At 37.0% G+C, this 15977-nt stretch overlaps 1 protein-coding gene across 3 annotated transcripts in view; it reads right to left on the reverse strand.

The window, feature by feature from the left end:
* LOC124175663 (5-hydroxytryptamine receptor-like) overlaps window positions 1-15977 on the reverse strand; it is a 173116-nt gene that overhangs the window by 123367 nt on the left and 33772 nt on the right. For 2 of the 3 annotated variants that reach the window (XM_046556067.1, XM_046556064.1), the window contains exons 2-3: window positions 4951-5094; window positions 2667-2912 (exon numbers count right to left, since the gene is read on the reverse strand). In XM_046556067.1, the coding sequence (XP_046412023.1) occupies window positions 2667-2910 (244 nt within the window). In that variant the 5' untranslated portion in view covers window positions 2911-2912; window positions 4951-5094. Of the gene's footprint in view, window positions 1-2666; window positions 2913-4950; window positions 5095-5890; window positions 5915-15977 lie in introns of those variants that run through there. The other variant, XM_046556065.1, reaches the window with a different exon arrangement.

Genomic DNA, 15977 nt, shown 5'->3' on the forward strand with positions numbered 1-15977 from the left:
ACGAAAGTTTCAAGTTGTTTGTATTTATTTCAGTGGTAGTCTACTCAAGTTTACGTTACGCATCAGCGTCCGCGGATCTTCTTTCTTATTCTTTACTTTCTTTCCAAGCTTAGATAAAAGCTAAATCACCGATACATCACACGTGCGCACACATGGGCATACATATATGTGTATATGTGTGCGTGCGTGTATAACGTACACGAAATGAATATCATATTCAGACCTCGTAGTGTCAGGAAATGATTAACTGGTGAGACGAATGAAAAAGCAACGCTTTTCCCAACCGGGGTTCAAACAGTCATTTAGAATCTCAGAAATTCAGACAATATAATAGGAAAAATATGATAATAAAATTGAGAAATGAATGCTTCACCGGTGAAACACACAGATTATTATTCATACGCGTAAAAGTCGAATGAAACGGTGAAAAAAAAAAAAAAAACACATATTCGCTCCAAGTAACAACCTTTGCAGTGCCATGAAACAAAAAATACATGTATCTATTTACATAAAATCAACCCTGTCTGATACATATATAATGTAAACGAAAATGTGCTTACGAGGCGCAATTTTTTGTTTCGTTGAAAACATTTTTTCTTCTAGAGCTAATTATACAAACGCTTTCTGCCCGTGGGATGAAATTTTTTTTTTTTATACAATCAGTAAACATTTGACTTTATAAAAACTTGATTGACGAGAAATTGTTTCGAGTGAACCCGCTGTAGAGGTTTAAAATTGAGCAGCTAATCATTCAATGTCTTTTTTATTCCTGCCGCTAACAAATTCGTCACCGTTTGAAGTTGAAATTCGATTTCTCGTCCAATTTTCACGACGCTTTCATTAAATTAACGAAAAATATCAGGGCTAAAAGAAAATACGGGATCGTAGTGAAGAGGATGAACTGTCTCGGGAAACTTTCTCCAAATTTGGATCGAATCGATTGAAATCGTATTTGAGATATCACGGGCAGGGTAAAACATGTGTTGCTCAACCGAGCGAAATGTTTGACATTACTGGCACTAAAAATGGTTCTCATTAATTTATCGTAACGAAAAAATGACTGGATAAAGTTCGATCCATATAATTTTGGATAAAACGAACCTTAATAAAACTGAACGATTCGTCTTCGGGATATAAATTCTTGAAGTTCGCCTCACCTCTTAGCCTTCCTTACTCCGGTAGATAATAAAACAGGTACCCGATTAAAAATAATCACGAACAAGTTCAGCGCAGGATTAATATATCGCTGACCTTCCAGCGCACTGTGTCAAGAGGCAAGGCACCTTCGGTATTCTCAAGTGTGATTATAGGTGTGTCGTTGTGCCTACCGGTGGGTAAAAAAGTATATGTTCAGCTCTTTACAGCCTCCAGCACCAGGGTAGATGTACAAAATGAAGAAAAATTGATAAATAATTTGCCGTAAAGTTGCTTACATTTCGTTATTATTATAGACGTCGAATACTCGACGTGTAATTGTGTCAAGGGTGTTGGAGATCTATCGAACTCTCATCAACGTCGAATCTCCTTCACTACTGGTTCATGTACCTAGCCAGGCTCAAGAACCACACTCGAGAGTCCGCGTAGTTTTCTCTTTGTGTAATCAGCACAAAACTCGGTGATTAAACGAGACCTTGGCCGCATGCAGGTACGTCATTGAATCGGGAAAAATTATGTCATGGGATACGTGTCCGCGTTGACGGTCAGCTTTTCCTCGTATCGTAATAAATTTAGCCAAAAAAAAAGTGTTCGATTCTTCCATGAAACTCCAAATGCGATCGTGAAAGGCTGTCGTAACGGAAAAAAAAATAAATAAGTAAAAAAAAAGTGAAACTAAATAAATAAAAACAGAGGAAAAACTTTTAAACAAGTCCCCACATCCAAAGAGATAACCGAAAGAAACGATTCACACTGCTCGAATTAGGTAGAATAAATTTGACAAGGATTTCCACTTCGATGCTTTAATACAAGTATATGTATATGTATATATAATAATATATATATATATATATATATATAAGTATGAGAAAGAGGTAGATGTAACGAGAAGTACAAGCCTGAATTCAACCAAGTTCTCATTTTCCTCCGATTTCCCAAACAATTCAAAACCGCCATCTTTTTCCATAAATAAATTAAACGCTATCGCGGTGTACGATTTGTCCGTAATTATTGAGTTCACTGTCGCGTCTCAAGTTGTGCGAACGCAACTTTCACTTCTGGGGTAATTGAATTTCTAATTATTTTAATTTGGATCGTGCGAAGAGCTCGGCTACATTTTGCGACCCTTTGTTCGGTCGGCGAATTGACGCCTGTTCGAGGTAATTTCGAGCCATTGTTAACAGCTATGCTAAAATTCAAGCTTTCGCGTGCATGACACGTTGTTTAACAGAAGTTCCGTGACAAAGTTTCCGCTGTATAACTAATAAAATTTAACAATTAATAGCTATATAATAGACTGCCAAATTTTCACGGGTGAAAAAAAATAATCACGTCTGAACCACGTATATATTTCAGGTATCGGTATCTGGTGTGATGTGTGTAATTTGTAAATTTATACACCATGATAATTACGCCTCGATTAACTTTCAATGCTGTTATTAAATAATATTAATTATACATCCGTATCCTGAAAAAATGAAAATATGTTCAATAATAGCAGGGTGACTTACCGATTACAGTGATCAGTATCAGGAGGCAGAGAATTGTTGCTGTAACGATCATTACTACGAGGTCGCGATCGCTCCCCGAGGCACTTCCGGTTGTCCAGGTGTCGTTTCCACCCCCGGCAACTGCGTCGTGTTCCACCGAGCCATTCCACGCCTCGCCAACCGTCTGCGAGCCGACCAGGGTGCCATTCGTCGATGTGCCCCGACCTCCCATCCCCCACGTCCACCATAACTTCTCACCACCCATCACTGAAAAATGCGAGTTGCAATAAGCCGGGAGTAGAGAAGTTTACTACAGTGTTCTAAACTGTTATCGCCGTAAGCGAGAGTTATGGTTCTCGGTAGAAAATGAAAATTAATTTTGTAGCTGTAATCGGGGAATTTGTTCGATAAGAGTTGAAACTATGGTAAAGCAGGGCGAATTGCCGGTAAGATAGAGCAACTAAATGATCCAATAATCTATAGAGTCAGTCTGAGTGTGGATATCCCCCAGTAATGAAAATCATAGAAAAGGGTTTGTGTCTTGGCTAAGTGTCGGTAAAACGGCGGTATAGAAATCTGTGCCCGGAACACTTTTTATATATCTACTCAGAAAATCCAGCATGTGTTACTACTCTTTTTGATTATCGTAATATTACAATACCCACAATTGTCCCATATTTTCTGATAATTACAATAACATTTAAACTCACTCCGATACGCAATATACCGTTTATTGTAATTATACTCGTAAAGTTTTGGTTTTCGCTTCGCAATATCAGTGATCGTTAAACTATTTGGCAAAACGTACTTCGAATACAGGTATAATTATGAGGTTGAGTCTGGTAGTTTTTTATTCAGCGGTAGTTTAGTTGAACAAAGTAATAAACGGTTCGATGAGCATCCGCGATGGGAACATGAGATGCAAACGACTGAAGTTCCTTGATTGGAAACCTTCCAGGTATAGCGATATTGATTGAATTTTCCACTAACGAAACGAATCCATGATGCGCCAATTTATTCAATACCCAATTGGCGGTAAGGCCAATATGTTACAATTACGTGTAATTTTGTTATCATCCCGTTTCATCGGCAGGGAAATTGTGTTTCCCCGATCTTCGATATGAAAAATGAAAAATAAATCTCTCCCTCTACAATCAATATCGAATGATCTGTACCTACGCGCGGTTAAAAGTATAGCTGATCTGCTATCAAAGCCTTTGAACACCTGCTCCAATATGAGGAAAATTTAACGCCTCTACAATTATTACACAATGATGGGAGACTCGCGAATACCACGCAATTAATTATCGTGAAATATTCTGTAACGACGATGCAAAGTTATCATTAATTTCTCAAAGATAATTACAGCCGTTTCTCAGTCCTGTATTACACATATATACGTCAGAGCATACCTATTAATTATATACATATTTTTACTACAAAGATACAAAGAGATTCTCGAAGAACAAAAGCAGAATCCGGATATTGGTGTCAATTTTTTTTATTTTTTACAAGTTTTATTATCAGTCAGTCATTGAATTGTCGCATCCGGTTCGATCGAGTCTACATCGAAAAATTTAAATGTGTAAGTTAGACCCGTGAGTTTTTCCATCCAGCTTATGAGCGATAAGATTATGTTTACTTCCGACCAACCGCTTTCATCTAATATTTTGAATACTTTTCACTGATCGTAAGTAAATTGGCGAATGATTGGTGTGAAAACAACTTTAACACGTGGCAATTAAATTGCACAGAAAAAAGAAGAAACGTCGTAATTCTTGTTATTTGCAATTTATAACCTACACAAATCCTCACAAGGGCTTGAAAATATGTAACGGTGCAATGTTTATAAAGCAAAATAAAACAACAAAAATTACCAACGCGTGCGACACGTACAGACTTAAGTCTGTGGATTTATCGAGTGTCGGTTCATCGAAAATAAATTTCTGCATAGAAAAAAGTGTAAAATTTTAGTAAATTTCTTTACAAAAGTGTAAAAATGTTTCCGTAGACACGAAAGCTAATTATGGATATAACGGAGCGATCGATGGTTTCGCATTTTCGGGATTGTTAGTAATGTTTTATATCCGTGTATATTTGTACACGGCGCTTACTGTGGGCGAAATGAAAAAAATGTTTGAAAGACGTTTTATTGGAAGGAAAGAAGGGGTGATGAAATTACCGACCGCATTTTTCCTCTGCCGTATCAAGTTTCGAATTCTATTGATCACCGTTTCCTTGACGTTCGGGGAGTTGGGGGTAAAAATAAAGGCGAGATAGACAGAAATTAAACAATATTACTCACCTTGTGCAACCCTTCGGCAAAAGGCATCCTACGGCACCGAATGTTCATTTTACGTCGCTTTCACGTTCCGTCATTTATGTTTGATGTTCCGTCTCCTTTCGGGCTCTGCTGCTTGGAGGTCGGGTCGACTTCATCTTCGAACATCTGAAAGAGACGGAAATTGCACAGATAAGAACTCGCGAAATGTCAAATGTCAAATGTCAAATTCCGCAGAGTCTCTTCTTCTCTATCCTTTCCAATCTCTCTCTCAATACATGTTATGTTACTTTTATCTATTCTCTTATATTTTTGCACATGTTCCATAACCTCTTTACTTATTTATTTATTTAAAATTTGCTTATTTATTTATTTATTTGTTCAATTTTTCAACTTTTTTTTTTTTTTTTTAATCTTATTTATTACTATGTCTTTATTTTGTGATCTCTTTCGGTCTGTTTACTTTTGTCTATTTTTTATCTCCTCCTCTAATCATTATTTTTCATTATTTTTCAACCTGAATTTGAATTTACATACGTTAATTTGTTGTTAGCTTTATCGTGCTCAATGCTTATGCATATAATCTGTTTCTATGAGCTTTCTGTACGCTGCCTGAGGAGACCTGTCCCAGGGCAAATAAACTATCTATCTATCTATCTCTGTTCCTCTTACAGCATCGCTAACTGTGTCTAAAAATTTGAACCAACATACAGACAAACAATTATAATGAGTTAGGCATGCAACTCGCACCTTTTTGATCTCAATGATCCTAAAATTATAAGTAAAAGTAGCCCAAAAATATTTGATTACGATTAAAACACCACCGTTTTATCATTTTCATCGTTTTTATTGTAAAATTTTTTCTCCAACTCTTCATTTTTTTAACGGATTTTAATTTTTCAAATTTTTGATCGCCACTGTTGAGTCTTCTAAAAAACAGATGCCTCTTGTATCGTCAACTGACCTGTACATAAACAGTTTTCCTTTTCCACCATTATCCGATTTGTTTGATTTCATTTTTATTCATCCATGTTTCATTTGTATCATACATACAATTTTCTGTATTTTTTTGTATACCCACTTTTGATACACAGAGATTAATGATTGGTTACTGTTGTATTAATTGCTACATGCTGGCACCGGCGTTGCGAGAATGGCTCAATTGGGAGTCGCGCTCGTTGATTGGACTGAATTACTCTGCACAGTTTCGTGAAACTAATTTAATTTCAATAAATTTTAACAAAATTCAACGTCATTGATGCGAATGAATCGACCATGAATAAAGGACGAAACGAACACGATTACGAAGACAAGATTATACTTACTGTGTTTCGGACAATCTGGATTTGACAACTACCATAACCATTTGCAATTTTATTCTGCCCTATACATGATAATTTTTAAAAAATTGCAAAAGAAACACGACGCGCAAAAATATTCAAGTTTCTTAACAATCGCTTTTCTAGTAATCTCTTGATTGGTGAAACTATTATTCGTCCGTTATCGATTTAGATAACAAAAAAAAAAATAAAAATATGACAGTGAATATCGCGTGAAATAACGAAAGAAAACGGAACTCTAATCCGATTTCCAGAAACTTCGGAAATGTTATCGAATTTGGGCAAATTTTTTCGAACTGCGTATCAGCTTTCATCCTGAATTCCGGACGAAGTGCGCAGTTCAGTTTAGTAAAAAAATACAAAGGCTACCAAAACTTTGATAAAACATTTGACTCAGTCGATACCTCATTGATCTGTCGCGATAGCGGTTTTGGTATTCATGAATGTCCGTCAGAAATGGAATGAAAATTGATTTATGACGCGCTGTCGGTAATGTAGGAACATAGCAGGTATAGATAGCTTGATCAAACCGACCTGCAACGATATTATTGTAACGACGTGTGTTCTGCTGCAGATTCCCCGCAACGAGATTTACTGCTCGTTAAATGTATGCGATATAAATTGCGTCCCGAATGAAACCTGTTACAATGAATAATCGGCAAAGTATCTCTTGCTCACTTTATCCATGCGTATACCTCTCTTTGTTTCCCTCTCAAGTCTCTTATCTATAACGCGCAACCCATAACCGCTATAACCTTAATTTCTAATTTTCATTATCTTTATATTCTTGACAATCTATACAATCTGTTACACTCGTAAATTTTCCTCCTTATCACAGTGCACACCATTTAGATGTATTAATCACTCTACAATATTTGGTAACTTGGGGCACAATGGACCCCGTGAAAAATTTACCAGCAAAAGAAAAAAAAAAGAAGAAGAAGAAAAAATCAAACTTTTGATTCAATAGTTTTTATAATTGAGAGTGTAAGCGATTTGTCAAAAAAAAATAGAGTATTTCGAATAAAACCGAATCCTTCGTAAGTTTTACACAATGAGAGAATCGTCTTTTCGAGTCCGTCGTACCCCAAGTTCCTCTAATACTACGCCGAAGGATTTCTGGTTCAGTGTAGTTTTAAGTTTCTTCAAGTTAGCCTCTACGTCAGTAACTTTGTATCTCACATTAAGAGAAATTTTTAGCTCCAATTACCGCCGTGTCCTTAAGTATTTTCAATTTTACCACAATCGAAAAATATAGTTCCAGGTCCAAAATGAAAATTAGTTTTCTAGCTGTTAACGGAAATTCTAGTATCCGTTACTATTCTTTCTCATCACGATCACTGTTGCTATATTTTCTTGCAACCGTTGCGAAAATTTAATGCTCGTGCAACGATAAATTGACGTTAAAGCCTTGTTCGACTAAAAAAGTAGAGTAAACCTCACAAACTGATTTTGCGTTGCAATAACCAAAAAAGGATCGACGATAGTGCAAAATGGTTAGGCGTACCTCCTTTTTCGTAATTCCAATAATATTTAAACAGTTTTTTCAACGATACCCGTTTTACTGAATTCTTTTGGTTACTATAAAAAATGAAATTTTCCTCAGTCTACTCATTTTGTATTTTTGAGTGTCCACCCTGGTATAATAAAATACGCTGTATTCCACTCTATTCTCTCTGCGGGTATTTTTTTAAAAAGCTCTTGGAAATCGACCTCGCATCGATGACGCGCGGTTGAGATAAGAATTTCAATTTTCCCAAGTTCAACGAGATACCCCGATGTTGTAATAACGCGTTGATACGAAACCGCGAGTCACGTGTAAGCGTCGTGTGTAAGTTACTAGTTTTCGAAGATAAAAAATGGCCGGAGATTCGGAATACTGCGAAAAAGTCCGAACGACGCTCCATGGAATCAATTACCTCAATTTCCCGCCAAACTTACCTACGTCTCTATGATTGATCGAAGACGAGACGTTTCGCGAATCGTTAGGCAATTCCAAGCCGGCCAATTGGCAGACGCGAATGTTAGGAAACCCTGCCGAGTATGGAAGCTGGAACAGCAACGACGGCCTTGAAATTTTCTTACAAAGACGATAGCAATGCGTTCCGTTTCGGATATAGTTACGCGAAGTTAGTTACACGTATGCCTGCATTGGCTTCGACACGGGGTAGAATAATAACTGTAATTGAGATCCGAGCGAGACGAGGACGAGGAAGAATTAGAGACGAAGGAAGACCGGCCTTCAATTGGTCCTTGATCGATTTCACATTACGCCCTCCAAGTTTATATGGTATCTAATTGGTAGCCGTGGGTCTGCAGTGTCTGCGGACTATACACGCCAAATTGCGAGATCTGTTGCTTAGTTATTTATAAAAGTGAGCACGATTTTCCACGAACAAATTGAATCGACTGGGATTTTACTTTTATTTCTCTTCGTTTATAGTTGACTCGGTAAAATCCAACAGAGTGAAGAAACCGATGACATTTTTTACTGGCGACACATGACTTTTTGGAAGAATTTAAAATATGGAAAATCACGCTGTAGAAACTTTCGTATGACAAAAATTAATTTTCAATTTCATTGAAATTGATTTATTCATTCTCCCGTGTCGAGATTTGTAATTTTTTAAACGCATATTTCTTAACTTCGTAGAAGAGAGAGAGAGAGAGAAAAATAAACAATATAGGTCTTCGAAACTTGAGCTCGCGTATGAAGCTTTATAATAGAAACATCTCGTAAGAAATTCTAAATAAAAAAATAAGAAAAAAACTTTAAGTAAAACATTGTGTTTTGTATAAGTAGGGTGAATTTTTTTTCTAAATCCCTTCACATGTTCGATTTCCCATTTTTTCCAAGTCTTTCGGGCTCACTTACAAAATCATTGTGTGAAAAATAATCAGACATTGTTCAATACAAAAATCTGTTTACTCTATATATTTATTGATATCGAATTTGCTCATATTTATCTCTAGTATATAGTAGAACATTTTGAATTCGTCTTTTTTCTTTTCCTCAGGCTGAATCCATAAACAATAATAGTTGTAGTACGATATATGTATATATATATATATATATATATATATATATATATATATATATATATATATATATATATATATATATAAAACTGGATACGTGTTTCAAAAAGCTTTATAGAGAGTCTTCCGACGCGCTCGGCAGTTCTACCAATCGAATAATGGCCTTGGAGTAATTAAGGCGAGCAATGCCAATTAATATTTGTTCGTTATATTGTAAAAAAAGAAAAAAAGCGCCGCCCGCAGCATCGGACAACCTTACAGCTGTTATTTCGATAGGGGCGAAACTGCAAATCGTTACACAGGTATCGCATCCGCGGTGTAAAATTACCCGGAGAAAAAAATATTTGCCTCGAGCGAATTCTTCGGATACCAATATATCAGTATTTAATGACGTATCAGGCGTCCCGGTCTAGTCAAAAACCTATTGAAACAAGATCGTCTCGTTTCTTTGGAAGGTAAACTAACCGATACTGAGAAAGTTAACGAATCTCGCTAAACTTTGTGTTTTACGGAGTGAAAATAATGATTCGAGATAAAATATAGGCTGTGAAGATTAAAAAGAATTATTTCGATGGCAAAAAATTTCTATTTTCGTTGATTAAATATTGCAGCAAGGTTTCTGAAAGGATTGAAAATCCAAATTCTTGTCCAAAGTGGGTTTTATTGTTTTGTTTTATGATTTCAGATCGTTAAAATACCGATCGTGTCACCGATTTTGACATCAATTTTTCTACCAGTGTCAGTTTTATTGGGCATTACAGGGGCGTAATCAAGGTAATGAATGAATCGACAGGCGCTGACAAATATCTGGCGTAGATGACTACAGAGCTAGTTTAACAAGAAGCCGCAGAAACCCAAATTGAAAGCTAAAATTCCAATGCTAGAGTTTCCGCTTGTTTAATTATCCGTAATCACGTGACGATGTGGCGAACGCTTTATTATCAGCCGTATGATGCGCAATACTCGCATGAATTTTGGCATATTTACGTAATACTCAATTAGGCAAATAACATAGTATACATATACTTTATAAACTGCAGTAACGACGTACAGTGATTTGCTCGGTAGATAACAACGTGATAAAAAGTCGGTAGACCGTTTTTCACGAATCGATAATATCGAAATAGGAATACTTTTTTTTTTCACTCAAGCTGAGAAAACGTTCAAAGAAGATTTTTTAGATCGTGAGAAAAAAGGAAACCGTTCAAAACTGTGTTTTTGTGATCTGAAAAAATTCGTGCATGTCCGAATTTCAGTTTCAAAATTTTCGAAACATCTGCGACGAAGACTGGATTAATTAATTAATTGGGGGGGGGGGGGGGGGGGGGGGGGCGGAGAAGGATTGCTTGGGGTAAAATGTCGCTACGCAAATTAGTACAATTTTAAATCATAAGCTGAAAAAAACCACTGCGGAAAAGACAATTAGGATGATTCCTTTTGCCGGAATGGCACGAAAGGGGCGATTTATCATAATAACAGTTGGACATGCTAATTATAAAACTGAATCAAGCAACTTTTGGTTAGAGCGTAAAGTTTGACGTTTGCGAAAATCTGCTGGTTAAACATATACAGGTGAAATATACCGAGTGACTACCATCTTCTGTTACAATGTGACGCGCATGCGCCAAAATCCGAGAGAAATTGTTTGCCAGGGTGACCAACCGTTGTAAACGTAACCTCAAAAATTTTCACAATTCTCGCTATCGGTTGTATTCAACACGGATAGCTGTCAAAACTTTTGAGGTTACATACAGCGTCGCAATCCGTTATTTGAATTTATGACGGCTGGTCGACAGATATGAATTGGTCTGTTCGCGAAATCGCTTATCGTCACGATTGAAATAAAAAAAAAATAAAAAAAAAAAAACAAGAATATCGCCGATACGCTTCGCTTCATGTCTCCGCAGTTCAAATTGTGCTATCAGGATTCACTTCGATAAAATGGAGTTAATATACTGTTCAACTGTTTTTTCATTAAAATTTCACAATTTCGTTAGCATATTATGTTCGTTTCATCATTTTTTTGAAATTTGAAAATCTACAACCGATTCTTATTCGTTGAGATTCAAGTTTTCGATTCATATCTGTTTCGTAACTTGATTATCGCAACTGTATTTTTAATCAATATTCAAAGTAAAAATAAAAAAGTGGCACGAAAAAATCGATTTTCACGAGTCGTTTTCTCGAAGACAAATAACTATATTGAATGGGGATTTAGATCATTTGAAAGAGCTTGAAAAACTCTGAAGCCTACTTATTGATTCCATTTTAAAATTGATTAATGAAATTTCGGGACAGTTTTTTTACGCTCGTAAAAAATCATAATGACGGCACTCCCATTGTTTTGCCACTCTTCACATTAATTTTCGATTTGACCAATTATATCTTCCAAGTTTAAGGCCGTTTCAACCAGTAGCCGTTCAATACTGCTCGAAATACAGTTTCAACTACATCGAATACCGCGTAACGTTTCATCAATTTTTCCCCTCAGTTTCCGAAAACCTTTGCAAGAGACTGTGCAGGGTCAGCCGTCGCTGGGGACGAGTTTCAGCGATCCGAAAATCAGAGAAAATTGTACTTTCCAGTGTCGAGTTAACTGCAGTGCTGTGTAACAGTCAAGCAATAACAATAATCACTTTTATACCAATGATAATAACAATAAAACTTTCAGTTATTCGGATAATTCACCAATACATTGTCCAATATTCTCCAATACTATAGGGTGCAGTTATCGCAATTGTCTGAAAATTATTCGTCACATTTATATTAATTAATACCTGCTGGGTAATTACAGCGTATTTGAACGTTTCGAAGTGTGAATTCAATTTTTTAGTTATTATAAAATGATTCCTTGATTTTTTGATTTCTTTCGGATTTTGCGCAAAAACTCCGAACTAGAGACCGTTTGTTACTCAATTGTCGTAAAGTTTCACGAATGTAATACTTTGATAAGTGACAATGGCGAATTTTGAAAATTACGGTAATTCATCTCCTTACAGATTTCTTCTTCTCTTCCCTTTTGAGCGCACAAAGAGGCTGTAATTAGAACATAAGAACAGGCTTAATCCTTCTCAACTTGACATTATTGACGTAACGCAGGAGCTGATTTTTTTCTGATAATATTTTTAAGAAAATGTACTAAATAAAATTTCCACTAATTGACAAAAAAACCAGTTCATACGCCTTGCGTTACATAAAAATTATGAAGCATACAGATCCACGGATCAATTTTCATCCACTCTGTTTTCATCAAAACTGTTTCCATCACAGTCATTGTCGCAAATAAAATTGGTGAAATAAAATTTGTTTCCAGATCGCTTATTTCTCGCCTTCAAATTTTCCATTCATTGATCCTCGAATCCTCTATTTCGCCCCCCGGTTCCCTGTCGTTAAAAACAAGTCATCGAGGTCGATCAGGTGCGAAATGTGCAGCGCGTTTGTAGTCGGGAAACGCACCTGAGCACCCTTTCATTTTAGATCGAGCACACAAGCGGCATCGGATGGATATTGTGTGCGGGTATCGCGTTACATGCATAATTACGCTGTCTAATGGACTATCATATCAACTGTCACTGAGGTGGTTAAATATTGCTCGGCAATTAGTACCTATCACACGGTATGCACGTGTAGGCGGTGTAGAATTGATTTCACTTTCATTCGAACAGACACACGCACGCACGGACGCTTTCGCTTTCTCTTTCTCCGACTCTCACCGCAAACAATAAACCTGCCGGGGTTATATCAGTTTGTGTAGTAACACAAATGTACGTGGAACCACCGAAAATGCTCCATGCGAACCATGATATTCGACTCGGATTTCAATCATTGAACCAGCCTTCCGTAAAATTCTGCTCTCCGACTCCTTTTCCCGATACGTATAACCGATATCGAGATCGGTCTCATTTGCATCGATAACGCTTTTCTCGCACGCTTATGCAATATCAATTTTATGAAACGCGTCACGGGAAAAATGTTTCCAGAAAAAATTCAACACTCGTTGGGATATCGGAAATCTTTCCCGAAAAATATCAAACGCGGATTAAGACTACGAATCACTTCAGAATGATTTAAAATTATCTCGAATAAGAACGATTTCGGTCCTCATTTATTTTTTTTTAAATTAAAAAATCTATAAATTACACACGCTTCTCGTGATCGAGCAACAAGCATCGTTCCGATTGCAGTTTCAATCCACCAAAATCGCATGACGCAAGGAAAAGAACAGCAGGTGTGATATGAGAATTGCAACGTGAGTCTTAAATTCGGCGAAGAAGATGAACGAAAATGACCCGAGGTATCATTCGTTGACTTAATCTTTAAAACGATTTGTCTCGTGTTATCGGAAAGCACCCGGTAATAAGAATTGATTTGGGAGCTTCTTCTCACTCCCGCTTTTATCTCGCGTCTCTCTTTCACTCTCTCTCTCTCTTCTCGTTTTTTATTCTCTCTTTGCAGTGTCGCTGCGAAGCAATAGATTTTCGGCGTTTTCTCGTTTGATGAATAGTTTCGACCCCAGTTCCCCCTTGTCGTACGGATTTTCCCCGCAGGACGTGAAACCTCAAGCGACCTGTTCCACAGGGTAACAAATTGAATCAAACTCATCTTATTTCGGATTTTAAAAGCTACGCTCTATCCCGTGGATCACCCACTTCGCATCAAGTCTCAGCTATCCGATCGCTTCCACTTTTTTTCACATTGCAATAACTCAAGTTTCGACCAAAGGGAATCCTATAAATTAAGTGTGTCAAAGTATCGTTCTTCTGATTTTGATGTCTCTAATTTTTCGATCCTCAATTTTCATGTTAGAACTTTGGAATAATTACTTTTACAGCTGGTATCTACGATAATAACGGATATCAGGCTGATGCCGTAAACTTGAAAGGACCAGAAGATATCAAGTTTCAATTATACACGAATACGTTTTCCCTTCGTCGAATATTGTTGAAAAAAGTAACAATTGCCAAAGATGAAGTTATCATACATCGCTCGATTATAAAAATCTATGTATAAAGCTAAAAACATATGAAAGTCACCGAGCAACATGGCGGCGAAAGACCGATCAGCTGATAGACGCGGTTCAATTGCACGAACATAACCTCAAAGAAGATCATATATTTTGTTATTGCAGAGTAAAAGGTGCGGTAAAAAAACAATTTTCAAAATGAAATATCCTTCGCTATATCAATTGGGGTTTTATACTTTCTACCGCCACATGGCGCTTCCGATATTCCGTAACCTAAACCACGGTCGTTTTTCATCGAGTTTTGTTGCGCCGAGTGGAAAGGTAGGGAGGACTTAGGAACGCAGTTTATCCGAGACTCTTACAGGTCTGAGGCTTCCACGTTAAATATACAGACGCAGTGCGATTGGTTGTCAAGGCTTTCTACCTAATTCACCCAAATTTTTTTTTTTTTTTACGGTAGCGAAGAAAGAGGGAAGACGAAAGAAGCTCGCGCTTCGTTATGTTAATGGTCGGCGTGCGAAAGCCTGAACTATACTTTGTTTCTAACTTTCAACTTTCTTTAAATTATTCAATGCCTATATACATGTATAGGTACGCACAGTGTGAGGATGTTTTTTACGTGTACGTTCATTTAGGTTTTTCCGCAGTACCTTACACGCACCTCGACGCGATTGGGTCTGCTGCTTAGTTCATTTTTCGAGAGTGTATGGTACTGCCGAAAAGTGCTTCCTTGTGTTACACAATATCTGTGCTGCGGCTGTGTAATAAAATACCATAAAACCGTCAGAGCTGGCTTTTGCCGAGAGGAAAAAATATACCCACGTAGCTACTTCTCATACCCGGTTCGCTTTTCTGAGAATAAAAGAATATTAACGCCACCGGCACGTACTGCAGATTCCGAAAAACGGGGAAAACAAGTCTTTGCGATTACGGTCGTCATTGTATTTCTCGTATCAGGGAAAAGAGGCAAATCACTTTTGCGAAGGATAGTTTGACCTCGAAATTTTATACATTTACCAGAACGATCTGATTCTAACGATAATTTGGATATTATAAACCTGTCTCGAGAAAGAAATTAGAAGCCTGTGAACTAAACGTGCGACGAGACGAGAATTTTTGCTTAAACAAACTTCTGTAACGAGTTGTAACAAATTTTCATACATCGATTCATAGATTCTGATATTGAAATTGAAATTCATCTTCGTCAAAAGTTTCGTTATTAATTAAAATTTTCACTGTTCCTACGATAGAGATTTTATCTCTTTCCACAGAGCGAGAAGTCCCGAGGATTGAAATTCGGACCAACTTCTTGAATTCGAAAACTTTCGGTAGCCGATTCATTCATCTCTCATCACTACAGTTTTGTTACTCTCAGTTTAATTCTCTTCATTCCTATACTCATTACACGTCCATAATTATCATAGAGCAAGTGAATCGTGAATCTAAACATGAAACTTCTATTCGTATCAATACGTTACTTTGTTACTCTTGAAGGTTCCATCCTCCAGGAAATACTTATAATGTAACCTGATCGATTCTGTATTTCCCTAAAGTAAAAACGGAACAGATAAAAGGAAAACATGAAAATTGAGCCCGTCCTCAGAATGGTACGTGTGGAGCATCTTCATGCCTCCCCCCCTTTCATCCATCATACGAACGAGGGTTATACAACCATCCAACCACCCGGCTTGTATACCCGGCGAAAGGAG

Source organism: Neodiprion fabricii, chromosome 2 (assembly GCF_021155785.1).
Source record: "Neodiprion fabricii isolate iyNeoFabr1 chromosome 2, iyNeoFabr1.1, whole genome shotgun sequence".
Taxonomy (NCBI): domain Eukaryota; kingdom Metazoa; phylum Arthropoda; class Insecta; order Hymenoptera; family Diprionidae; genus Neodiprion; species Neodiprion fabricii.